This window comes from Choristoneura fumiferana, chromosome Z, assembly GCF_025370935.1.
Source record: "Choristoneura fumiferana chromosome Z, NRCan_CFum_1, whole genome shotgun sequence".
NCBI lineage: Eukaryota > Metazoa > Arthropoda > Insecta > Lepidoptera > Tortricidae > Choristoneura > Choristoneura fumiferana.
This window is the reverse complement of record NC_133472.1, coordinates 10,818,922-10,846,578: the sequence shown is the minus strand read 5'-3', so window position 1 is coordinate 10,846,578 and position 27,657 is coordinate 10,818,922. Positions and strand designations below refer to the sequence as shown.

Here is a 27,657-nt window from a genome sequence, read left to right as displayed (position 1 = left end):
GAGTGTTACCCGTTGGTTACCCGTCACATCACATTCACTGAATATGGAATTTAGAATTTGAAGGAGTAGAACCTCACATGACCGAAAAGCATCGAAATAGTAAGTACTACATACAACACTGGAAAAAACACTCACCGAGAACAGGCAGTCAGGCAAGCAAAAACCGACCTAAAGCACATGAGTATAAGAAGTAAACGGGCCCGTGGGCCGCGTGAGACGGCGACCACGGAGTCAGTGTGTCCCTCTCTAACATTGCCAAGAAATAAATAAACAAATAGTAATTTCTAGTTTCGTGAGCGTTTTCCTATAAAAATATTGAAATAAGCTTTAAAATTTAAATCTTATTACACGAGCCAATTTTAACTTGATGGTAGGTTTTATTAATTTCTCAATGGCAACACCAAACAGTAAGATGGTGGCGATGGTGCCTTCGTTTTTGAGAAAATGGTTACAATCTTTTCACGATGTATTCAAATGGCCAATATAATAATATTTATTACAGTATAATATCGATATCTTGAAACTCAAAGGGCGTAAAAGACATTTGGGCATAAAGACACTCTATGGCATCTTATACACAGTGGCGTAGCTAGGTAACCTAGGGCCCTGGGGCAAATAAAAAAATGGGGCCCACTGCTATCAAAACTGGTAAGGTTTTTGAAGTAAAATCATTATATATACAAATACTTTAAAAATGCTAAGCAACTTTATCATCAGCTATAAAGCAGAATTTCGAGGGCCCCTGAGCTAGAGGGCCTCGGGGCACTGCCACGCCTAGCCCCTTGGTAGCTACGCCACTGCTTATACAGTTTTTTTCTATCTATCGATCTGTATAATCCACGAAAGGAAATTCGTTCATAAATGTCCTTTACGATTTGTGTTAGTCCCTAAAAACAGTTATTTTCAAAATTTGGGATATAAAGAACAAAAAAATTACATTGTATAATCATCAAGACAGTAAATATAAAGCATATTAAAAAACACCGGTATTATAGCGACCCATATTTCAACACTCCGTTTATTGCCTCGAAAAAATTTTAGACATACGGCGTAAAAGCTGTAATTTATTTAAGTGTCCTTTACGACCACCAAATATTTCAACGTTTCTTTTGATTTCTTAAGCCTGCAGCCTAATATAATCATAAGTATGGAATAATACGATTTTTTACTCTTAGAAACGGCCTAAGTTATTGCCATAAGAAGAAGTTGAACTTTCCTATACTTACGACACATTTACTTAAAGCAAAATTTGTGATAATGTGATTTACAGGGCGTATAGCGCACGTATGTCTGTAACCATACAGTTTGCATCCAATTGGAGTATATTAACAAAAACTACAAAAAATTCTAAGCTCTTCGTCAATAGAAGACTTTTATGTAGGTACCTAACATTAGAAACAACAAAACTATGTTTATTTATTTTTCCAGCCTTTTGCTTCTCCTGAGAAGTTGTGTTTGTGCTTTACGCCCTTTGAGCCCCAAGGTATCGATATTTTATACCCATCACACGTTTTGTCTAAAACGAATGATACATACATGTATACAATAAATAATAAATAAGTAAATAATAGTGTAATATATATGGGTCGATCAACTTTTTCTTGCTCCTCATTGCCATAGTTACGTTCTCCTGAGTCACTCCTTAAACCGTAAGTTTATAGGATTAAAATTTTGCCAAACATGCATTTTTGTGGCAGTTTTGAGCCCCTTCTATAAAATTGGCCATCTAATATGCATGTTGTGACACAACATTTCTTCTATTAAACAGCAGGGCTACTACGAAACTCGAAGTTCGTATCGTACCGTCCCTCTCGCTCTCGTATTTAATAATACGTGTCAGAGGGACCACACGACACGAACTTCGAGTTTCGAGTTTCGTAGTAGCCCTGCTGTACTACTTTTGTCACCTCGCTGACGCGACTGAATAACAACAAGAAATAGTTGATATACCCATATATTGTCACTTATTTAGTCTTCATTCACTGATTGATGTGTTCGTTCGTCAGTGTCCTAGCTCAGTCTTATTTTTAACCGACTTCAAAAAAGGAGGTCATTGATTCGGTTGTATTTTTATTTGTTTTTAACGAACTACTATTCTGAGAGAAAAACTGTTTTAATTTATTTAATTCAGTATTAGTATACTTTTTGTAATCTCATCAAGTTATGTTCATTCATTAAATTTTAAAGGCATCGTTACAATATAACTTGTTAATCAAAACGGGCGGAGGAGATCTCGTACGTACTATTTAATTCTAATTTATTTATTATAAAATAAGATTTAACTGTTTTTTTTCGGTCTGGTTTGTAATTTTTCATAAAGCTTTAACTAAAGTTAATAAATGCAGTAGGTAGTAAATACAATCATGTTTTAGTTTTCAGTACGGTCGGTTCCCTAACTTATGTATCCACTTTTTCCGGCCGGGCCGAGGGCCGGGGTCGATTTTTCAACACAGATCAAAGGAACTTGCGGCAAGCGCTTGCGACGTGTTTACACGTTGGCTCGTCTTTTATGTAGGTCTGCCATACGTCAGGTTTTGTCCTGACATGTCAGGAATTTTGACCCTTTGTCAGGATTGTGGCCGAACTTGGCAAGTGTCTGGATTTTTGGAAATTATACCTACAATTAATACAATTTTTACACAGATTTATTGAATGAAATGATAAATGTCATTAAGTAGTAAGTATTCAACAAAACCTTTATTTCAAAACAATTTAAAATAGGATCATAATTTTTATTAACTTAAATTTATCAAGATTTTTATCAGGACATTGATTTTTTCCATATGGTAACCCTAGTTTTGTTAGTGTCGCTCACAGATCCACGTCTGCCATGCTTGCTTGGGGCTACTACTAAACTCGAAATTCGTGTCGTGCGGTCCCTCTGACACTTAATTATAGATACTATTTAATACGAGCGAGAGGGACGGTACGATACGAACTTCGAGTTTCGTAGTAATAATAATAATAATAATAATGCCCCTATTCACATACTCCTTTGGCATACTAAGTTGGACTCAAACTTAACTGGACGCCCTGGACCGGAGAGTCCGCCTACTGCTTACTACCCATCGCATGCTACACCCACGTTCGTCTGTTATGAAGCTGTACATCCCACGGAAATGTGGAGGTCGCGGCTTTCTTAATGCCAAAAATATCCACAACCGCGAGGTATGCAGCCTTAGGGATTATTTCCTTAGCAACGAGTATGGGATGCGTCGCGATGTTGTGGCAGTAGACAGATACCTCACCCCGCTATTCTTGGCAAACGAAAATTGGCGCAGTCCTATGGTAATGAGCACGGAAGATCGCAAGAACGTATGGAAGAGCAAGGAGCTACACGGGCGGTTCTACAAGGCCCTAATAGGGCCTGATGTAGACCTTCTCGCGTTGGTGACCTGGTTACGTTTCGGCGATCTCTTTGGGGAAACTGAGGGTTTTGGGTGTGCAATTGCTGACGAAGTTATCATGACGAACAACTTCCGGAGGTATATATTCTGCAGGACGGTACGCTCGACATTTGTCGGGCATGTCGCCGTCCTGGGGAGTCACTCAGGCATATTATCTCCGGATGTTCTCATCTCGCTAACGGTGAGTATTTGCACAGACATAAGTAGTAGCCAGGATTATCCACCAGCAACTTGCTCTTCGATACGGCCTTGTAGACTCTGAGGTGCCGTATTATAGGTCGTGCCACGCTGTATTGGGGTCGATCTGTCATCACGGACAGGACTTTTGTAGCCAATAAGCCTGATATCGCGCTGACAGATCGATCAAACCGCCAGGCAGTGCTCGTCGACATCACCATCCCACATGACGAGAACCTCATGAAGGCCGAGAAGGACAAACTCAGCAAGTACCTTGACTTGGCTCACGAGGTGACTGCTATGTGGGATGTTGACTCGACGATCATTGTCCCGATAGTCGTTTCGGCAAACGGTCTAATAGCGAACAGTCTCGACCAACATCTCAAGAGACTCTCGCTAGATGGCTGGACCAAGGGCCAGATACAGAAGGCGGTGCTTCTGGACACGGCACGCATCGTCCGGAGGTTCCTCACTCTGCGGCCCTGTCCACCGGTAGCTTGGGCCCTGCCCCGTTACCGGCGGAAAACTAGGTTAGGTTTTTATAATATTTTTTTATTTTGTACAGTCAAGGGCAACGATATCGACACGGCCAAAGTTGCAAAAATATGTATACACAGCCTTAATCATATACATATTTTTGTAACTTTGGCCGTGTCGATATCTATGCTCTTGACTGCATCCGTTTTACTTTTTATAACTATTATAAAAACCTAATCCTAAGAATGAAAATAAATAAAGAGCATAATAATAAAATGTATTCAAATTAATTTCGGTACAAAATAACAAAATACAATATTTTACTTAAAATCTATGTAACACGTGTGCCTGAACTAGGATAATTCTTCCTGTGTCTCAGGCTAAACGAGCTAACATTTACATACATTAGCCGCAAGTTCCTTTGATCTGTGTTAAAAAACCGACCCCGGCCCGGATCGGCGGCAAGCGCTGGCAAGCTCACGCAAGCCCATGGACGTACTACCTACGCAAGCCTAGCTTGCCGAAGCTTGGCAAGCATTACTGTAGTATCTTCGGGGCTATTACGAAATTCGAAAACCAAAGTTCGTGTCATTCCATCCCTTTGATACTTGTACTATTGAATACGAGAGTGAGAGGGACGGTACCTACCATGCAATTTTTGCACATAAAACAAGAGGGCCTAATCCGAAATTCGAAAATCGAAGTTTGTGACGTACCGTCCCTCTCACTCTCGTATTAAATAGTACAAGTATCAAAGGGATGGAATGACACGAACTTTGGTTTTCGAATTTCGTAGTAGCCCCGAAGATACTACAGTAATGCTACATTTACACGCTTGCCAAGCACGTAAACGGCCCGTTTGGATAGGCTTGCGTAGGTAGTACGTCCATGGGCTTGCGTGAGCTTGCCAGCGCTTGCCGCCGATCCGGGCCGGGGTCGGTTTTTTAACACAAATCAAAGGAACTTGCGGCAAACGCTTGCGACGTGTTTACACGTTAGTTCGTGCTTAGTGTTAGTGTCACTCAGGAGCTCACGCCGTACTTACGTACATAGTTATTGGCCATTGTGAGTGCTTAGACTAACGAAGAAATTTTATCCTTTTTCTTAAAATAAAATATGTCTTCGAAACAACTTCGAGATCCACGTCTGCCATGCTTGCCTGTCCGGAATACACTGACGCTCTTGCATTGCATTGCAAGCGTGTTAATGGCATTGAAGCGTTTGTTTGTATAGCCTTGGACTTTGCAGACGCTTGGCAAGCCTCGGCAAGGGTGTAAATGTAGCATTAAAAGTGAAAAATTGTAGGATCGCATCGCAGAGGGGTGCGGTGGCAGCGTAGTGTGGTAACCGCCTAAGGCCTGTACTCATACTACTCATCCAACCTTCCTCCTTCACTAGCACCATAGACAAATTTCTCTAATTCTCTGTGGAGTATGGATGGACTGAACTAAAAGGGAATCTGAGGGTTATTTTCTATAATTTTTTGAATTTTAATGCTTTAACTTGTACTATTTAGTTAGTTTAAGTAGTAATGTGAATGTATTTAACACAAACAGATATACTGTCAGTTAAGTTTTCTTAGCATTATTTAGATAAATTTCGTTACCGCGGGAAATCGGTGAAACGTTTGACTTTTGTAATAATGGCCGCAATAGCGCCAATGCTTTTCGTGTTTGTTCACATAAATTGAGAAATAAGAGTTTAGTTAACGGCCTTTGTCAAAAGTAAGCTGATGATTGAAATGGACATCAACGCTGGTAAGTAAAATTGTTCTTTAACTGTGAAATAAAATCGGAATCAATGAGATGCTCAATTCCTGTGTAAACGACCCTTGCTAGACTAGCATTTATTGCAATCGCCCAGTACCTATCCTTGAGCTTGTTTTCTTGAAATGCTAACAGAGGAAAAGGCTTAACTTACATAATAAATAAAAATATTTAGTAAATACGTACCTTGCCTAGCACTTATGTTGGTTGTAGTTTAGATATGACTTCCGATTGACTTTTGATTCTAATATCTTAATACTTTATCGTTATAATAATTAATCATAGAAAAACTCGATCACCCGCGCTTTATTGACATCTGACATGGTTGACAATTTCATATTATTGAACATAAAAACTTAAAAAGTCTAGCCTAATTCCGTAAGTAAAAAGTCTTATTGGCAGCCAGTATTAGTACCAGTTTGAATAATCAATTATTTATCTAAGATTTAGAGAAAAAAATGTGCTAACCAAGGTTTTGAGTATTTTGAACCTGTACATACTCATTAATATTTCTACCATGTTATTTACCTCAAAATGTGTTAATTACTTTGGAATCATAACAAATTATGAGGTTGGGTTACCCTGGGTTTTATACTCTACAGACCTGCTTGCTGTGCCACTGCCTTGTATAGTGTCTATGAATGAGGGTTGGTAATCTATACTTCTATATATATATATATACTAATACTAGCTGTTGCCGCGGCTTCGCCCCCGTTGTATTTTTTCTGTATTTTCTTCCATTAAAACCTTCTCCTGACAATAACGAACATAACAAAAAAAGAATTAGCGAAATTGGACCAGTTGTTCCCGAGTTTTGCGCTTAGCAACAGATTTTAAGATTCATTTTTATTTATATAGATAGATTATAAAGAGGAAAGCTTTGGATTTTTAGATGTTTGTTATGAATTAACTCAAAAAGTACAGGACCGATTTAAAAAATTCTTTCTCTATTAGAATACTAAATTATTCCAAAGTGCGATGGGCTATATTTATTAACAGAAAAAATTAGGGTTCCGTATTAAAACTACAATAATGTAACTCAAAGTATAAAAAAAGTTGCCATAAAACATCTTTCATCGCATGAGCTGTAGAAACTATTGATTACAGATCAAAAAAATGTTTTACGATATTAAAGAATACATCAAGATCTTCAAAAAACTTTGCAATACCATATGTCCAACTATTGTAGTTATGTCACTATAACTACTTTTTTACATTTTAAAAGTTACCAGAAACGACGACTAAAATGAGACCATGTTATATTATGTTGTAATCTACTGACTATAGATTACTTTTTGAATTATTCAAATCGGACATTCCATTCAAAAGATATTACGAAATTCAAAATATCAATCTAACCAAAAAATGCATTTACTCTTATGTTGACACGCCCCGGCTTTGTGAGTGTTGGGTGTAGTTTTTGGGAAATTGAGCTGAAAAATGTGTGTGAAGTGCCCTTGATTAGAGACCTTTTTAGAGTTTTGTGCCCAAAGGGTAAAAATCGGGACCCTATTACTAAGACTCCACTGTCCGTCTGTCTCTGTCACTAGGCAGTACTTCATGAATCGTGATAGCTAGACAGTTGAAACTGTCACAGATGATGTATTTCTATGGCCGCTATAACAACAAATACTAAAAACAGAACAAAATAAATGTTTAAGGGGGCTCCCATACAACAAACGTGTTTTTTTTGCTTGATATTAATAACGACAACAGGTAGTTGCTTGAAATATTCACAGAATATTTATTGGTATAAATGCACTTTAAAAATAAATAATTAAATTAAAATAAAATAAATATTTAAGGTGGGCTCCCATACAGCAAACATGTTTTTTTTTGCCGTTTTATGCTAATGTCTATTTTTGTATAGGTACGGTACCCTTCGTATGAGAGTCCGACTCGCACTTGGCCGTTTTTTTTCCTTGCCCGTGCGAAACCGGGGCGGATCGCTAGTATAGAAATAAAAAATAAAAAACTGTATATGCATACATTCTGTATCATCAGCCTAATATGTGGTCTACCACCCTAAGGTTGATAATCACTTGCATGTCATACATAAAATAATAATGCCAATAGACATGTCTGTCAACATGAAAGTTCGACTTTAACAACATATTATGTTTTGCCCTATGGGCTAATGTGACAAATTTGTACATTGCCCGTTTCAAATAAAAAAAAAAAAATAACAACATATTTGTTTGATAGGAACTTGTTTAAAAATTGATAGACCACTTATTTGGCTGATGGTACACTATATGACTGGCTATTACACTGCATGTAGGCCCCTGAATGCAAGGCTTAGAAAAGGGCACTCTAAGCTTAGGCAACCTGAGGGTCTGTTGTTTGTTGTTGTTTCTTTAAAAAAATATGGCTCTGTCCATCGGAGGTCAATTTTGCCAGTGTCTAGTAGTTTTTGCCGTTGTACGGTAAAAAAATTCTAGAAAACGAAATATGAGACGTAATGGTGGATGAACGATGACAGCGCGAATCAACCTGAGGGTCTATTGTGTAACATTTCTGACACTTATGATTACAATCAAATGACAGTTTTCAATACAAAAACTGTCATTTGATTGTAATCGCGAGTGTCAGATCAGAAACGTTAGCAAAGAGTATAAGTACCGGTTGGATTCGCGCTGTCATCGTTCATCCACCATTACCTCTCATATTTCATTTTCTAGAATTTTTTTACCGTACAACGGCAAAAACTACTAGACACTGGCAAAATTGTCCTCTGATGGACAGAGCCATATTTTTTTAAAGAAACAACAACAACAAGTACCGGTTGCCAAAAACAAAAAAGTTGAAGTTGAGTATAAGTACCTATGTAGAAAAACGTTAGACAATTAGGCCTCTGGTGCAATCTATGTCAATTTCTACACTTCAATATTTCATTCTGTTTCATTGATCATCATATTCCATATTTCTCTGATGAGAACAGAAAATTCTTACTAAATGTTACCAGTGTTCACATGTGACATGAAATGTATTAGAAACTATGTGTAATAAGTGTAAGTCTTGTTTAACAGAACTCACACTATCAAACCACATAATTTGGTCATACGTCATACTTATTTTAAACAATAAATAATGAGGTCAAAATCTTTCAGAAAAAACAATGTTGCAGCATAAGGAAAAACCAGCATTACTGTTTCAGGATTTATCATTATCGAAGTAGGTAGTTTCCTTGTTTAGCTCAACTTAAGTTAGATTAAAATTTCATATTTTAGAGTTACATTCTGATTTAAAGTAATTATTGAGTGCTATTTCATGTGTTATCACCATTGCCAAGGACTTTAAATACTTCATTAATCAGATAAGTATTGTAACCTTATAAGTCATCTCATACTTTGTCAACTATAAGAATAACTGCGGAGTGTATCATGTGAAGTACAATTTTTTGTCATGTCAGGCCTGCAGAATGGTAGGGTATTGGGAGAGAGAGATTATATTTAGCCTATAATCAAACAGCTTTTATTTTCTAATAACATTTCAGAGAAACAAAATTGTAACAATATGGGTATCAAATCAAAGCTAATCATTAGCCAATTTCAACTGCTTAAATTTTTCTGACTGAACTTTGAGGACATTATTTTAAAGGACAATTTTGTTGACGTATTGATTTGATATATGAGATTTTTTCGAAGTAGTGATAATATCTTATAATACTTTTAAGCTACCAACAAGCATAAAAAATTAAGAAATAGAAAAGTATTTCAAAAAATCACAAAAACTTATGGCCTTAAAAAATCATTAACTAAAAAATTTGATACGGAAATGTAGTTTAGATGATGATAAAAGTAAAAGTACAATAAAAAAAAATCAGGAGACCCACTTGCTAGTTGCCACCCAGTTGAATAATAAAAAAAACGACAAAAAGTACAGCAAAAAAGCTTGTATTAAAAATTTTTTTTAATGAAATACTTTTTTCTTATTATTAAAAATAAAAGTTATCAACTGACGATATTAGTTATTAAAAAGTTCCAAAAGCAATTTTTTCACTCCATTTACATCATATTTTAAGGGATGGGGTATTAAAAAAAAACCGGCCAAGAGCGTGTCGGTAATTTTAAGAGCTTATGTTACATGTATCCAATAAATAAACATGATTTAATTTAATTTGGATGTATTCAAAAAAGTTCCCAGGTCCATTCTAACATTGTAATTAGTGAAAAAATAATCGTTTCAAAATAGTAGGATTTGTTTTGCTTTTGTATGGAGTTCTTGAAAATTAAAGAAATAAAAGAGTTAAATATTTAAACGACTTTTTGTGTATGAGAATTTGTGACTTTGGTGAATTAAGTGATGCAGAAAAGATGATGCCGCCACAAATAAAACAGCCGGCAATGGAATAGAGCAGTTATTTGCTACCTTTAAAATCGAAAAATTCATTTATTGTCCGTAATTTAATTATTCATTATTTATTTTTTTTTTTATGTTTGAGCTTGTAGAAAAAGTTTTAGTTTCTATTTTTATTTTATGTAGGTTTAAGTTTGTTAAGTATAGGGCTGTTTTTAAAAGTAATGTATGCAACTATTCATAATCAGCCATTGAGAGGCTTCGCCTCATGTCATAAACTCGCACTCGTCTCAATGCCCCTTATTATGATACAGTTGCATAAATAACTATTATTAACCTTCAATAAAAATAATAATCATATGTTTTCAATATGTGTGTCTTTCATCTATGAAAGGACATTCTTTCTGTTAATTGTTATAAGATGAATAAAGGGATGGCCACAAGCACCCCCAGGTTAGTTAGGCTATAAAATCTCTGATTCGCAAATACTTTAGAAAAAATAATAAACTTTACTTTAAACTGGAACTTTATTGTGTAAATTAACTTAGCCCTTACAATATAGATGTAAATTTTTTGAAGCCATATCAAGTTGAATTTGTGTTCCTTTGCATTGTAACCCAGTTGGTGTAGGCGTAAATATTTGCTAACCTAGCAAGGCTGGGTATGGCACTCATTCCTCACTGTTGTGCCCGTGCAGCAGTATATAATCTAAATTAAATATCCATTTGCATTCTTATAATGTATTACTTAGACTATTTGTTGATCCTGCTTTTGAGTACCAAAAAGCATAAAACTCCCAACACTTGTTAATCTTCATCATGTAATAGTTCAAAATATCTCTTCATTTCCTTATGTATTATTTTTCTAAAATATAAATAAAGAGGTAAACTTTGTTTGTTGGTATATGTAAAGGGTAACTGCTGTAGCTTCTAAATCATTTTTTTAATCTTTAACAAATAGAAAGCTACTGATTAATATAATAGTTGATTTTAAAAAAATGCAACTAGCATCAAAAGCTAGTCTAGTTCATAGTTATTTATGAAGTTTTCTGGAATAAGACTATTAATATTGTTTTGTTCTTTGTGCTTTCTCTCTGGACCCTGTTGGTTAACCAAGTAAGTGAGAATTAAATCTCAAAACTGTGTGGTAATTCAATTCACAGTGATAGGTGTGTATGTACATAGGTCCATAACTGGTCCATTAAAGGTTAATTTTAAAGAAAAGCTGCATGGTTTCTAACAGCGAATCGAACGATTATTTGTGTGTATAAATGTATTCCTCATTTATTGTATAACAATTTGCCTATTTCAGAGGTGTCAACACAACTGTCACTGATCGATGTTCTCCTGAGCGACCTTGACAAGACAATTACGCCATGTTCTAACAAAAAGAATGAGAAAAAAGAAGAAGAAACCCAGAATGCCATGCCAGACTCCACCACCAACACTGAGAAAAGTATTGCCAACCCATTCCAATGTGGGGATGATGTTCTTGTGCCTAATAAGGATGGAAGATATTATTTAGGTAAGAAAACATTTAAGTTTTGTACATTAAATGGATAAAGCAATTCTTCAATTCATTCAGGGCTACGTTATATTATTAATGCAGAATGATGGACGAGTAGTAATAAGATCTTATTCCATCCAGGTACTATAGTAGAGCTAAGCACAAGCAACGACAATGACTCGTGCGAGGTTGGCACGGGCGTGGCGCGCTGCCTGGTCAAGTTTGGCGACAAGACGCGCGCGTGGGCACCGGTGTCGTCCCTCAAGTTGCTCAGCGCGCCGCCGGCGGACGACGGCCGGATCATGTGCGTGGTGTGCAAGCGGCGCGAGGGCCCCGCCGCCAGCCCCGCCGCCAACGCCATCATCGCGTGCGACATGTGCGGCCGCGGCTACCACGCTAAGTGCCACACGCCGCCCGTCGACGCTTGGATAAATGGCAAGTGGAAATAGGTTGAAATAGTACATTACTGCAGAGTCCAGTAAGTAAGCCATCCTGGACGAGTAGAAGTTTGATCGCCGAACCGCCAGGTGAGGTTTGTTAAAGTAATTTCATACTTACTTCCTGGACAGTTCGAGATTACTTCCTGGACACTAGCAGCTAGTCTCCAGGATGCGTCACTTTCTGCGATGTTTTTGGTGACGTAATGGCAACATTTCATACGATTTTTGAGAAAAACATTGTACTGCACTTCTAAATCTATCCACTTAAATATATCTACTCAAAATAATACCCCATTTTGATTTAGACTTGATTCAATTTCTGGAAGGCTAAATTAAAATGGTGGATTATTTTCAGTTGGTATACCTACTATTAATCATATATATCTGATGGCGACTGTACACTTCAAACTTACCGTGTTGCGAAATCTCCGAATCCTAGGTATTACACAAAAAAAATAAAAATGAATGAGTTTGTCGATAACGATAAGTGTACTTTGCAGGTGCGTCGTGGCATTGCAAGAGATGCGTGGACCAAAGATACAGGGTAGCCGCGGCCGAGAATCGGGCGCTGAAGCGTTCAGACTTGTTTAGATTTAAAGGCGGACAGCAGCGGCGACAGCACCAGGAACTGATGCCACCATGCGACGTATGTATAAACATCATACAGTCCGCGGGAGATACCTAAGTGTAGCGGTAACCGATTGTGAGCAGAAGTACAAAATAAGATATCGCGAGGGATTGAGCGATTCGCGGCACGGGCGGGGCTCACACAAATGTTGATTGGCGTGGATGGTTAACGCTACACTTACGTGCTATCTCTTATTTCTGTATTTGCTACAAAAACTGTTCATCATCTGTGTTACACCTTTTGTTACTATGCTATTAAGTATTCGAATGCATTGATTACTAATAGCCTCCAGTCCACGAAATACCGTTAATCATTGATGAATGTAAAACGATTCTGTAAAACTTCTCAGGTGTCCAGATTGTAACAGTTATATGTGTTTACAATATTTTTGACTTGCAAACGATTTCCAGACTGCCTCTACCACATCGTCGACCGCTTCCAAAACGGAAAAGGATCCGAGCGAGGTTCACTGCTATTGCGGGCAGAAAAGCGACTGGCTGGCACAGGTTATTAATAATATTTTGCCCATAAAATACACACTGGCAAATTGAGTAGCGCTCAAAAAAACTTAAAGGTGTCTTTATCCTGACTTTTATTCTGTTTTTATGTTTTACTCATTATGTCCAGTTGGTTTAATACGATCATAGGATTAATTTCCTTCTATTTACACACTTTTGATAAAAAGTATGTTTTCAGATGCTGCTTTGTTGCCGCTGTTCGCGTTGGTTTCACCAAAGATGCGTGTCGAGCTTACAGTATCCCCTATACGCTGGCGACAAGTAAGCCAATGCTAAACATATTTTATTAAGGTCAAATGCACTACCTTCATAATCAGAATTATCAGAAATATATATTTACTAGCCCAAACATAGGCTCCTTTGATGCTTATACTTTATAAATAAGTAATAAATAATGATTCCCTTTCAGACTTTACATTTTTGCTTGCGCCACCTGCAATGGTGGAATGGAATACCTGCGAAGACTAGAACTCTGCTGGTTAGATTTGGCTCATTTGGCGCTATACAATTTGACAGCTTACAACGCGCCAAACTATTTCGACTTGGACACTGTCATCATGCCATACATCATGGACAACTGGCACGCCTTGCAGCTACCCGAGAAGGTATGATATAATAGTACATTACTGTAGAGGCCGGCAACCCCACGTTCCGGCCGAAGCTGGTATATAGTGCTTTTCTCAAACATGACAAGAAATAAAAATTAAAAAACGAGAAATCAGGCGCGCTGCCGTGGCTGGTGGAAGTGCCGCAGAGCGCGCGTTGAAACAAGACTGTCGCATTGCCGGCCAGCGGCCTGCAAACTTGTATGAAATCTCTTTGCAGGCCGCTAGAGTGACCGCGCGCCGGCAGCCGAGCCGCAGCGCCTACAGCGCGTTACTTCTCGGCCTATTAACACAACGTGAATATTTCATGTCATGTTTGAGAAAAATATTTTTTCTTCCAACTATGCTTTAATTTCATCATAACCGCACTAAATACCCAGCACAAAGCGGGACTTTTCTGCTCTAGAGCAGAAAAAATTTATGAAAATCCTTTATTGCATTGTTTTAGATTTCTTTTAATTGCACCACCAAAGAGGTAACACAAGTATTTTTGCTGTAAAATTAGCCTGCATAGTATAAAAAAATCTAGTGTTAGGTTGGTCAACCTGACGGTCTTATGAAATTTGACAGATTGCGTACAAAAAATTGTTGCTACCAACCCTATCAAAAATATTAAGTAGCCGTATTTTTTAAAAAACTGTGTGTTTGGTTGGCCAACCTGGCGCCCATCCGAAATTTGACAGATCGCGGGCAAAAATATCTGCTACTAACTCTGCCAAAGAAAAAAGCGCGGGAAACGTGAAACGCGGCGGTTCTGTTTCTGGCTTTTTTTTGTTTAAATTATTATTTAATAGTTTAAAGATCAGTTAGGTGGTGTTTGTATATATATTTTGTTTCTCTATTTCTTTGTTCGTATTTATATTTGTTTAAGTGTATATAAAAACGTCGAGTTAGGTAAGTTTTCTTTTTTGTATTGTCCCCATGGGGGATAAAGAACCACCAGACCCTGGAGGTGCGAGCCTCCAGGTTGGTTGCAATATCACAATAGATCCCATTGAAGATACAGACTCATCTACCACATTTACCGTATGCGATCGGAAACGACGCAGAAAAATCTGTAAGAAATGTAATAAAAAAAATAAAAAAAACGAGGACGGATACTTCTCATGCGCTTGTAATGAAAGTGGTTCGGAAGTTACGGATAGACCAAAGAGTATCAGTACTGTAGACATAAATACTGTAGAGAAACGAAATATGGAAGTGGACAAAAATAAATCATCAGGAGTTGGCAGGGAATTGTTTAATACTACGGATGTCAGTCCCTTCACTATTCACGTCCAAACTAAAAAAACAGACGCAAACTCGTCCTTACATCCTGTGTCTTTTGGTAAATTTTTGATGAGGAACAACTTTCTAAATATCATTAACGGAAGCGTAAAACGAATCGGTAGGACCCGCATATCTATGGCCTTTTCAAAAATGAACGACGCAAATGCATTCATCCACGATTCTCGACTTGAGGCCGAGAATCTTACGGCTTACATTCCTTCATTTTCAGTTACACGTATGGGCTTGGTCCGGGGTATTCCGGCTCAATGGTCCGATGACGAAATTTTAAGCAACATCACTGTACCTATGGGGTGTGGGAATGTTGTTAAGGTGAGGCGACTTAATCGAAGGGTAACTATTGATGGTTCTGTCACATGGCAACCTTCGGAAACTATTGTTTTGACTTTTGACGGACGTCATCTGCCTAAACATGTGTTCTCTTGCTATAACGCAATACCTGTAGAGCTGTACATTTTCCCAACGGTGCAGTGTTTCAGCTGTTGCAAATTCGGTCACACAAAAACTAATTGTAGGTCCAAGCCCCAGTGCTACAAATGTGGTCAAATGCATACAGCTGAGACCTGCTCCGTGGAAGAAGACAATGCCTTTTGTTATTGGTGTAGTGGCCCCCATTTTGCTATAAATAGATCATGCCCAGAACACAAAAGGCAAAAAGATATTAAAGTAACTATGGCCAATAGTTGTATCTCATATGGAGAAGCTGCAAAGTGTCATCCACCAGTTAAAAAATCTTTTGCAGATGTCCTTTTTCAGCAAAGTCCCTCACCTCATCAACCTTCGTCATCACATCAACAAACTTATCGCAATAGTGTTGGAAATGTATCTAGACAAAGCACACCCAATCAATCATATAGAAAAACGGTATTTGTTAAACCCCGAGGCCCCCCATCAGAACCACTAAAGGATATGACCAAGTGGCTCATAATGCTTTGATTAAGGAATATGCCATTCCTCCTCCAACAAATGGTTGCGCGCTGAAAAATTCCAACAATACTGATTCACAATCTCAATCTGTGGCTGAAGCCATAGTAGCTTTAATTTCTTTATTATCTAAATCTAACTTTGTTTCATCGTCCCACGTTGCCCCCTTGCTTGAAGCACTTGCTGCTACTATTACACACAATGGACAAGATAGTTCAGTGGAACTGTCGAAGTATAATTAGCAAAAAACAAGACTTAATCTATCTTATAAATCAGTTTAATCCTTTCGCTCTTGCCCTCTCTGAGACATGGCTTAAGCCTGGAGCTCTGTTTAGAGTTTCTGGCTACTCATGTCTCAGAGAGGACAGACCTGATGGATATGGTGGAGTAGCGTTACTTGTTAAGGATAATATAGCATTTTCAACAATACCTACTCCTCCACACAGCAACAATGAATGGTCCATTGTTGCTGCCATTGTAAATAACATTTGTATTGTCTCTGTATATATTCCTCATCCATCATCATTGATCTTCCATGAGCTTGAACAGGTGATAATCTCCCTGCCAAAACCCATCTTAATTCTAGGGGATTTTAATTCCCAGCATCGCTCTTGGGGTAGTTCAGTTTCTAGCAATCATGGAGAACACATTTTAGATATTCTCGATAATCATAATCTTTGTGTTCTCAATAATGGCTACCCCACTAGGCGAACTGGCCCTTTAGAGGCCATAAGCGTTGTGGACTTATCTATTTGTTCTGCTCATCTTTCATCATCATTATCCTGGCATACATTAGAGTCATCCCATGGAAGTGATCATTTTCCGATTTTAATTTCTTTTCCTTTTACTATTCCATTGCTTACAAGGCCTAGTCCCATGCTCAAGTACAATCTAAATAATGCAGATTGGAAAATGTTTAAAAGCTGCGTAGATAAGAGATTATCTGACCTCCCCAGTATTAATGAGGAGGACCTAGTTACTTCCTCGGCTGCCCTGGCTAATATAATTACTGAAGCAGCTGATGAAACTTTTCCTGTTAAAAATAGTGCATCTGGTAAAATTCCTTCTCCGCCTTGGTGGGACTTTGAATGTTCCCAGTCAATTAAAAAACGAAAGGAGGCTGAGAGACGTTATCGCCACTCAATGACCAATGAAAACTTTGAATTTTACATGCAAGTTGCAAGAGATACCAAAAAGTTGCTGCGTAAGAAAAAATATGAAGGATGGAAGCAATTCTGTCTGTCACTTTCTCCTAATGTAAAACCTTCCATAGTATGGAATCATGTGAAAAGATTTAGATCTGCATTTAATGATTCTCCTAGACAAATACTTCCTCCTAATTTAGCTCAACAATTCATAGACCAGTTAGCCCCTGCATCAGTCCCTGAAGGGTATGTTTTTCAGCATTCCTCTACTCCTCCACCAAGCCCTTCTTGTCAATTTAGTCTAGGATCACCCTTCCGAATGGAGGAGTTAAAAGGAATTTTAGCAAACCTAAAGGATTCAGCACCAGGAGAGGATGGTGTACCTTATTCTTTTCTTTCAAATGTTAGTGACAGTATTCTTTCTTATTTCCTTTCTGTCATAAATACAGTTATGTTTACTGGCACTGTTCCTGAGGCATGGAGGTCTCAAATTATAATACCTATTCTGAAACAGGGTAAGCCAGCTAGTGATGCATCCTCTTACCGCCCAGTTGCCCTATCTTCAGTCTTCGCCAAGGTGGCGGAGCATTTGATTAAAAACAGGTTAGAATATTTCATGGAAAGCAATCAGCTTCTGGCTCATAGTCAATTTGGCTTTCGCAAAGGTCGGTCTTGTCATGACAGTCTGGCAATAATAACATCTGATATCCATCTAGCATTCTCAAACAATGAGTCAGTTACTGCTGCTTTCCTTGATATTAGTTCTGCCTATGATAATGTGGTAGTTTCAGTATTGAGGGATAAACTTCTCAAGTTAGGTGTACCTATAGTTTTAATCAACTTCATAATCAATTTACTATCAGAAAGATTTATTAGTATACTCTTAGATGACAATAACCGAATCACGCGTACAGTGTGGCGAGGACTTCCACAGGGTTCCGTATTAAGCCCATTGCTATATAATATTTATACATATGACTTGGAATCATCTTTAAATGGATCTGTCAGAGTTTTACAATATGCTGATGATTTACTATTATACTCAATTAATGGCTCCATTGAAAAAGCTAGCAATAGTCTCACTTCTTCTTTAGGGCTGTTAAAGACATGGTTAGACTCCAATGGTTTGGAGCTTTCTGTGTCCAAAAGTGTGGTGGTATTGTTTACCAGAAAGCGACTCCCTCCCCCTATTAGTGTTAAATTTAGTAGTCAAGTAATTTTGGTTAAAAATCAAACAAAATTTTTAGGTGTAATTTTAGATAGCAAATTAACTGGTCTAGCCCATTGTGATTACATAGCTGCAAAATGTGAAAAAAACATTAATATTCTGAGGTGTGTCTCAGGGGTTTGGTGGGGTGCACATCCTTCATGCCTGAAATTATTGTACAATGCTTTGATAAGAAGCATTTTAGATTATGGTACTTTTTTACTAGACCCTGGAAGTGTTGCTGGCTTCAAGAAATTGAAAGGTATCCAGTCTAAAGCTCTTAGAATTGTCTGTGGGGCCATGAAATCTAGTCCTATTAATGCACTTCAAGTGGAATGCGTTGATCCTCCACTATATTTACGGCGTCAATTCCTCAGCGATAGATATCTCTTCCGATGTACTCAGCTATCCAATCATCAGCTCTGGTCTATCCTGCCTCGTCTATCTCTGCAAATAGCCTCCTCAAAATATTGGAAACATAAGAAGCCTCCTTGTTTAATCAAAAGCTTTGATAAATATCAATCTATTTCTGCACCCACTATTAATTCCTCTACACTCCCCATTTATCAGCATGAATATGAATCATTATTTCTTATTCCATCTGTCGCCCTAAATATAGGTATTTCTAAAAATGATGTAGAACATAATCATCAGTTTTTGGGTTTTATTGGATCAGAAGCTCGGGATGTCCATCATATTTACACAGATGCTTCAAAGGTCTCCTCAAATGGGTGTGTTGGCGTTGGTGTATTGCATTCTCAGTACAATATTGTACAAAAAATTAAACTTCCACCAGAATCATCTGTGTATACTGGAGAGTGTTTTGGTATCCTGAAAGCAGTTGAATATATAGTTTTAATGAAACTCAAAAACACTATAATATTTTCGGATTCACTGAGCTCATTGCAGTCAATTGCTAAATTTCCATTCAAAACAAAATCTAACAATCCCCATATCTATAAAATACGAAGCCTTCTATTTAAATGCTATCAGAATGGATACATAGTTTCCTTTGCTTGGATCCCTGGCCATAGGGGGATCCAGGGAAACGAACGCGTGGACCAATTAGCTCGCGAAGCGATAGATAGTGGGGACCTCCATCCGTTTAAAAATATAGCTGAGGATCTTGTAGCTTTGCCAAGGATATACTTACGAGAGGCTTGGAGCCAGCTTTGGGCGTCCAATGATGTAAGGACGGGTTTGCGTTATCGGGATATTCAACCGGCAATCCCTGCCAAGCCCTGGTTCTCAAAGATCTATCTTTGTAAGCCTGCAACAACTATGATGTCTCGTATGCGTATGGGGCATGTTTGCACACCCCAACATCTTGCGAGATTGGGCATAGTGGACAGCTCGGCATGTGAATGTGGAGCTGTCCCCTGTGATCTTAATCACATAATCCTCGCCTGTCAACTTTATGATCGTTCCTCATTTCTACAACAGCTGTCACTCCTTGGCGTTCCGTTTCCCGTATCTGTTCCATCCCTCCTTGTAATTAATGATAATTCCTTATATATATTTAAAGCTCTATATACATTTCTATCTCATAACAATATAAAACTATAAGTATTATTATTTATCTTTTACCCTTCCTGATCTTTTCCAACCCATTTTTCTAAATTCCGATCCTTACGCATTTCCCTTATCTAATTCCGTTTCCCCGTTTGGCTAAATGCGCCAAGAGCGCGAAGCTATAAAAAAAAAAAAAAAAAAAAAAAAAAAAAAAAAAAAAAAACTGCCAAAAAGTAAGAAATAAAAAATAAAAACAAATTGGCGGGAACCTCCGTACACATTTTTTGAGAGTGCGAATGTAAACTTACAAAAATCGAATCATCGAGTGCTTATACTCCATACTCCGTTTAATTCAAGGTTTGAATTAACGGTCAAATTGTAACACACGTTTCTCGGTATTTCGAAGACAAATGGACTAAAAATACCTACATGTAAATTTATTAGCGGTGATTATTATGTTTTTATTATAGAAATTAACACAATTTTAATAGTTTTGTATTTTCATTTAAAAACGTGGGCAAATTTTACCGTAAAGTTTCAAATGTTAAAATAAATGGAGTATAGTGACATTTCTTTCCTATTCATTGTTTAACATGAGTGTTTTTTTGTCTAATATTCCTTTAATAGTTGAAAGAAAAGCAGATTATGCACCTCGCATTAAGTAATTTATATTGCACTCGTGCTTTTTAAAGCTCTCGCTAGCGCTCGGGCTCCAAATCGGCACTCGGTGCACTAATAAATAACTTTCTGCTTGGTGCAACAATCTTATATTTCATCACACTTGCTCGTAAACGTGTCGTAACATGCAGGCTACCTTGGTTGCAAGCCCCCAAATAAAACCCTCTAGCTTTTGTTCTTGTCATGAAACCCGTAGTCGGTAAATGAGTCATTGCGCGTACTGACTGATACTGGCTGCGCAAGCTGCTGCACATAAACGCCGTGCACTGCAGGCGCACGCTGTCCGAGAGCGCAGTCTATGATATCGGCCATTTTTGTAAAAAAAAATTTTTTTTTTCAATATGCTTGAAAATGTACGCTTAACTGTCGCAAACATAGCACACGAAGTTCTTCCTTATAGACTGCAACAAATTAAAAAAATAAAATCACTTCCCGGCCGCCTCAGCAGCCGGGAAATTGTATGAAATTCCATTACAATACAGTTTTTTACTTTTTAAATTCACGTTTTGGCTACGATAAGTCAATCTAAACAGCTTGACGATCAAATTCCTTCTAACTTTTTTCTTTTTAAGTCCTAGTCTAAGATTTAATTTAGGAAGTAACAACGTCTATAAAAATCACTCGAAAAGTATCACTGTTTTTAGGGTTCCGGAGCCAAAATGGCAAAAACGGAACCCTTATAGTTTCGCCATGTCTGTCTATCTGTCTGTCTGTCTGTCTGTCTGTCCGTCCGCGGCTTTGCTCAGGGACTATCAATGCTAGAAAGCTGTAATTTTGCACGGATATATAGGTAAACTATGCCGACAGTGGTATAATGAAAAATTCAAAAACACTTTTTTTAGGTTACTTACCTCCCATAGACGTAAAATGGGGATGATTTTTTTTTCTCATCTAATCCTATAGTGTGGGATATCGTTGGATAGGTCTTTTAAAACCATTAGGGGTTTGCTAAAACGATTCAGTGATTTGTTTGCGAAATATTCAACTATAAAGTGCAAATTTTCATTAAAATCGAGCTCTAAAATCTAAACCGGTGGGAGAAAAATTTGGAAAAATTCAGGATGGTAGTAAGTATATCAAACTTTAAAGGAAAACTATAACGGCTAAGCTTGCTTGAGAATTATTAGTAGTTTATGAGTAAATAGCAGCCTAAGGTATAAAATATAAATATCATAATATGATATTTATTATCAAATATCATGGGACACTTCACATTAATTGATCTAGTCCCAAACTAAGCAAAGCTTATACTATGGACACTAGGCAACGGATAAACATACTTATATAGATAAATACATACTTAAATACATATTAAACATCCAAGACCCGAGAACAAACGTTCGTATTATTCATACAAATATGTGCCCCGGCCGGGATTCGAACCCGGGACCTTAAGCTTCGTAGTCAGGTTCTCTAACCACTTGGCCATCCGGTCGTCAAAATATACCTAAACTTGGAAGATTCCGTATAAAATACGAAATCCTTAGAAAAATATTACTTATTTTTTTCGTAATGGCTACGGAACCCTATTTTGGGCGTGTCCGACACGCTCTTGGCCGGTTTTTTTTTTATATTTCGATTTCAAGCACAATGAAACCGAAAAACTGGTAACAAAAAAAATGGCTGAGTTAACTAAAAAGCGTTCAGTAGTAGCACTTGAAACAGTAATTTAGACATACAAAGCTGCATTTAACTTTATATTGATATCATAAAAAAATACATTATTATTTTGTTTGCCTGGAAGATATCGCTCTTAAGCGATAAGGCCGCCTATTGCTTACCTTGTAATTTTTTCTCTGTGTATCTGTTTTCTGTATCGCTTAAGTACCACAGACTCTTATTCCGACGCAATAAGGCCGTAGTAACATATTTTTGAATGGTTCGAATAGATGGGTCAATCAACTTTTTCTTGTTTGTTATTCTGTCCCGTTGTCCAAGAGACAACAGTGACTGAGTTTCTTAAAAAAAACTTAGTCACATATATCAAAGCAGTTTTTTTTTAAGAAACCATACCTGGCATATGCCAGGGGTGGAAAATGGCCAGTATAGTCAGTACTTTGAAAGTCATGGTCCATTCTTCCATAAAAGTGTTCCGATTTCTGTAGATTAGATTGAAATGGCAAAAAAGCGGATTTGTCCATTTCATCATCAACATAATATTTATTTATCCGCCTCTCCTGTAGCCATTTCATCCAGGGAGTACTTTGGCTCATTTTACTTGTCTGGTAATTTAAATTTTCGAGTACACGGGTATGCGAACCCGGATATCCCGAGCTGCTATTTGCTACAACCCTTTTATTCCTTCCTGAGAAAATAGTATCCCTTCTTAACATCTTCCTCAACAATAATCTTTTAATTCCTCTCGAATTTTTTATGGCAGTCCTTATGGAATGAACACCAAAAAATTTTTAATGATTGATTACCAAAAAAATAATACACTAACCTAATCTAACTTATGGTGCGCAATTAGCATTTATTTAGTGATCATTTACTATTTTTTGTGACTGTGGTTGGTTTATATATTCTATTCCTTATTAACAAGATGTATTAACCTAATTATTATAGATTAAAATTAATGAGGTCCCACTTCATTTTTACTTATGGACACTATGGTCTGTTTATTAATCCAAGATACTAAAATGACGTTTCATGTTTTACCTGTTTTTTGCGAAAATGAAAGAAGCGGAAAAGATACAAAAATACGTAGACACAAAGAAAAATAAATTAATAACTTCTTTGTTTAATAAAAAAAATTGTAATACGTTAAGTTTATTTGTAATAAAGGGTGGTGCAGGTTGGCTATGGGGATGGTGGAGGCCAAACACAAAAGTATTTTTCTTATTAACAAACATTGTCCATTACTGATTGTATGTTAGTGGGTCCTTAAACCAATATTCTATTTTTCTAACATTTTCATTATTTGGATGTTAAACTGACCGACAAAGGGTAATTATTATAGAGGTTAGGTCAGAAAATGGTCAGTATTTCGGAGTGTTCTTGTCAGTAAAGTCTGTATTTTTGGTCATGGTATGCTTAGGAGACAGTCTATAAAATAATTAGCTTGTAACTGTGACAAAAATGTATACTCGATGAATTTTAAGATTTATACAGTCATACAAGGTAGGAAAACCAATTTGGCTAGAATGTGAAGTTAATATTTTCTGACGTTTCTAGATGTGGAGAACACCGGTAAACGAGCGTCGTGAGAAAATACTGACTGCTCTGACATCCTCTCGTAAAAGATTCAAGTGTGGGCGCGAGATGAAGAAACGAGCAACTATCTGGGGACTGCGCCTGCGCCGGCCGCCGCCGCCGCCCTTCCAGTTGTCCGCACTTGAGCAGGTTGGTGACACTTTGACATTCACTTATAACCTGCTCCATTGAATTTAAAATTAGAATAGCTACAGGAACGCACGAAATCTCATTGATACGTCTAAATTCGCGTTCTGATAGACTGTAACACTGTAAATGTTGTGTTTCCACCGATTAAGTATTCCACCTTTAATGGCGCAGGTTGTACTGTATTATAAACATAATTAAGAAAATCGTGATTTAAAATCAAAGATGTGTTTTCAGGTGAAGAAAGGGGAATCTTTGACTGATGAGATGGTGAAGGAATATGCACCGAGACTTCGATTCCTGCCGCGACCTCCCTCCTCGCCGACTACCACTAATGGCGATGATAGGTAAATACTTACATGTTCGATTTTGACGTACATTTAGGTGTCGTTGAACCCTATCCACATTATCTTTTTCTTCTGTTTCAGTACACAACCTTCTAGTAGCGACAAAATTTCCTATAAAAATCATATTCCAGAAAATAATGTCCCTGTGGATAGACATTGGCTGAATTTTATGAAGAGATGTTCTTTTAAACATAATAGCCAGCAAATGATCGTGCCCGTCGATGGCCACTGGCTGAACTTAATGATGGGCAAGCGCTTTCACGAAAATCTGTCTTATTCCAACTCTGAAAATGACTCCACAAGTTCCTATGAATCAATCAAGCAGATTGAAAACGATGATCAGTCCTCCACTTCCGTTTGTACTTCTACAGCTAGAACACCCGATGCCAAAGATGACCTCTCTGAGAAGTCCCCCGACGCAGTCGAACATGACAACAGCGACGTCAAACCCAACTGTGAACCTCCGCCTGTGCCATCGCTTAACACTTCCCTAGTTCCCTGCTCTGTTAAGTTAAATAAAATACCCAAAGAAATTATGAGTGAAGTAAAGGAAACTAAAGTCACCTCCGATTTAACTGTAATCGCAAATAACACCAGAATAGCTACGATGAACCTTGAGGTGTCCAAGTTATCAACTAAAAACATTATTGAACATTCCAAAATTATGTCCCTACAACATATGGACAGTTTGCCTTCCTACAGCAACCATTTCAGTCACGAAATCGAGTCTTCGGGTGACGAGACGTCCAGCAGGGGCACGCTAGATGCCATCATACCGCCTCTCAAAGATTTTCAAGGCAAAAATAACCCGTTCTTAATGCAAAACACTTCCAAAATATCCTTTACATCGTCTATGAACGCATATAATAAGCAGAATGGTAGACAAAACCATTTCCATTCACGGTTTTCGTTGCCTGGTCAACTGACTCCCATGGCAGGTCCTGTGGGAAGGCCACTGAAGAGGAAACTTAGTGAAAAAGATATTGTAATAGGGCCAAATGGAGAGGTGAAACGGAGGAAATATAGGCGACCAAGAAAGTATCTACAGGCACAGGTATGTGTATATTTGTACATTGACCATTGTTTATCCTCATGGTTTAAATAAAAAAGCTAAATATATTTTACGAATTATGTCCAACGTCCATATTTCAGATGAACAAGTCGTGCCCGCTACCCGAAGATGCAAAGCCTGTTCTACAAGCTCAGAACGAGAGCGGAGATACGGCACCCAACGCTCACGCCAGTGTGAAATTTCACGGTAGAAGACTGAGACAGAGACAGGAGAAGAATTATTACGAGAATGCGAGACGCTGTAATAATAGTAATGCAAGTAATAATAGCGTGAAGAGTTTGCAGCTGAGTCCTCACAAGGTGGAAACAGTGGCGGCGGAGACTCACGCACAAGAGCTGTCTGCTCTCAAGTCCAGTGTGCAGTCTTATTTCCGCGCGGGGCAGACGTTTAGCGTGCTCGCGCGGCGGATTAGTGCCGCCGCACCGCCCGCTTACCTCATTGAATGGGACGCCCCGTCCTAGGCGGCGCTCTGTCCTCGTATCTGTCACCGACCACGCATAATTCCCACTATTCCTACTAATGGCCGTACTCAAAGTCATGAATCAATATTTCGTTGATGTCAGTTTTTCATCAAAAATTAGAAATTTGAAGATAAGAAGCGAGTCAAGCGAGTAGTAATTAAGCGTCAATATATTAAAGCGGCACGAATACGACAAATATATGCCTAGATACGCTATTTAGATGAACATTTTTGGCGCATCCATGTTGCTTGTGTGTCTGTACGTAGCTAGGCCGCTGGGGTACACCAATGAAACTAACGCTAACGGTAGTGAATTTCTACGTGCGTCGCTAATACACAATTATTTTGTAACTATTCTATATCTAAAATTCAACCGACTACAGCAAACCCTGTGATATGAATACAACATTCACATCACTGATCAAAATCGTACGAAAAGTTTCTGCGTTACAGTCGAGTTGAAGTCGTGCGTGAGTTGCTTCAAAATGTGTTTTTACCGTTTTGTTGAAGGTATAAGTAAATTAATAGTAGATTTTACAACGAGAGCATAAAACGAGCCATTTTTCCCGAGACGTTCATATAGCCAAACGAGCCGGCACGGCGAGGGTGGATAGACTCGTCGAGTTGGAAATGGGTTTAATGCTCGAGTTTTACATTCTCCTTTTCACTTCGATATGGCGAGGAAATGAAATATCAACAGTAGAAACAATTGTTCTCTTACTATGTACCTTTGATTGTTCATGCATTATTATACAATTATATTTTTTTAATTTTATTGATCTATTTTGGTTGAATTGATCGATTTTTAGTATTATGTAAATTGAAAATTATTAACATAAATATATGTAGAAACTTATTTGTTTGTGGCTGTTTACACCTGATTGCCCTTAGTCTTGGGTTTGTACTAAAGCATATTTTATGCCGCCTAGATCTAGCATAAATACGAACTTTACGAGCATGAGAAGTGAAAATAGTTATTTGTGTCACAAGGGAGCAAAATGGTGTATTTACGGCGAGGGCGTACATTGAATCCAGAATGTACCGAAGGATTCTACAATAGAATCCTGAGCGTAGCGAGGGGTTCTTAAGTAGAATGCTGAGCGTAATGAGGGATTCAAGTGTTAACGCCCAAGATGAAAATAATTTTGCTCCTGAGTGGCTCATACAACTTTTCACACTGAGCATTAAGAAACTTGAAAAAAAATCTAAATATTATTACAGAACAATCAGCATAGAAAATGGCGTAGCTTTACAATTATCAAATTCAAAAAATGGCATTTGCAATAAAACACTTAGAAAAGCCTTGAACAGGAAAGTTGCATTTTGCTCCCTCTCGTCGGGGAGGAAAAGTTATTTTTTTGAAGGAGAGGTGTGAAAAAATAAATACACATTTCGCGAGCTACGTTAAAAAACCTATCTGCTCGCATAACTTTATTGTTGTCTCAAGGCGGTCTGCTAGGTATAGAGACACATGTTGCTTTTGTGGCGCGGAAGTGAAAATGTATATTCCTATTGAGGTATGGCGAGTTTTTTACCATTTATGTAATTGCGATGGAAGTGATATAGAAACGAGAATCTTCTAATCGTTGCGGTACGAATACGGTTAAGGAAACTCGTGTGTAGTAATAATGGGAGTTAACTACACGGTTATTATTAGGGCATGGATACCGGTAATCGGTATTACCGAAAAACCGGGATACCGGTCATTTTTTCCCCTCTTTTAATACCGGTATTAAATATCTACAAAACCGGTTTTTCGGTATTTTGACTTGTGCTTAAAATAGTAATAGTCGACTTTAATTTCAAACAAGAAAGCACTTTTAATAACTTGTCTTCAGAGTCTTCAGACTTATGGCTTTTGAA

The 27,657-nt window shown here is 37.8% G+C and overlaps 2 protein-coding genes and 1 long non-coding RNA gene across 9 annotated transcripts in view; 1 reads left to right on the top strand and 2 right to left on the bottom strand.

Annotated features, from left to right (window-relative positions):
• The window catches only part of Agpat2 (1-Acylglycerol-3-phosphate O-acyltransferase 2), a 60,833-nt gene extending 54,734 nt beyond the window's left edge, over window positions 1–6,099 (bottom strand). Inside the window, exon 1 of one of the 2 annotated variants that reach the window (XM_074086335.1) lies at window positions 6,014–6,099. The gene's annotated coding sequence lies outside the window, so the exon portion shown is untranslated. The remainder of the gene's footprint in view (window positions 1–6,013) is intronic. The other variant, XM_074086350.1, reaches the window with a different exon arrangement.
• Pcl (polycomb protein Pcl) lies at window positions 1–27,657 on the top strand. 6 transcript variants are annotated; one of them, XM_074086292.1, is made up of 11 exons: window positions 1–99; window positions 11,438–11,650; window positions 11,774–12,067; window positions 12,573–12,718; window positions 13,111–13,206; window positions 13,397–13,479; window positions 13,628–13,823; window positions 23,751–23,918; window positions 24,141–24,262; window positions 24,344–25,316; window positions 25,415–27,657. In XM_074086292.1, the coding sequence occupies exons 1-11, from the start codon at window positions 78–80 to the stop codon at window positions 25,793–25,795; spliced, it is 2,694 nt and encodes an 897-aa protein (XP_073942393.1). In that variant the 5' UTR covers window positions 1–77; the 3' UTR covers window positions 25,796–27,657. The 6 variants fall into 6 exon arrangements, with proteins under 6 accessions (XP_073942393.1, XP_073942399.1, XP_073942387.1 ...); XM_074086298.1 differs by lacking the exon at window positions 1–99 and adding an exon at window positions 5,475–5,818 and having other exon boundaries at window positions 24,153–24,262; XM_074086286.1 differs by lacking the exon at window positions 1–99 and adding an exon at window positions 5,475–5,818.
• On the bottom strand, window positions 19,034–20,109 carry LOC141427170 (uncharacterized). The gene is made up of 2 exons (XR_012451307.1): window positions 19,540–20,109; window positions 19,034–19,217 (listed from the first exon to the last, which is right to left on the bottom strand). It is a non-coding gene; the product is annotated as an uncharacterized lncRNA (long non-coding RNA).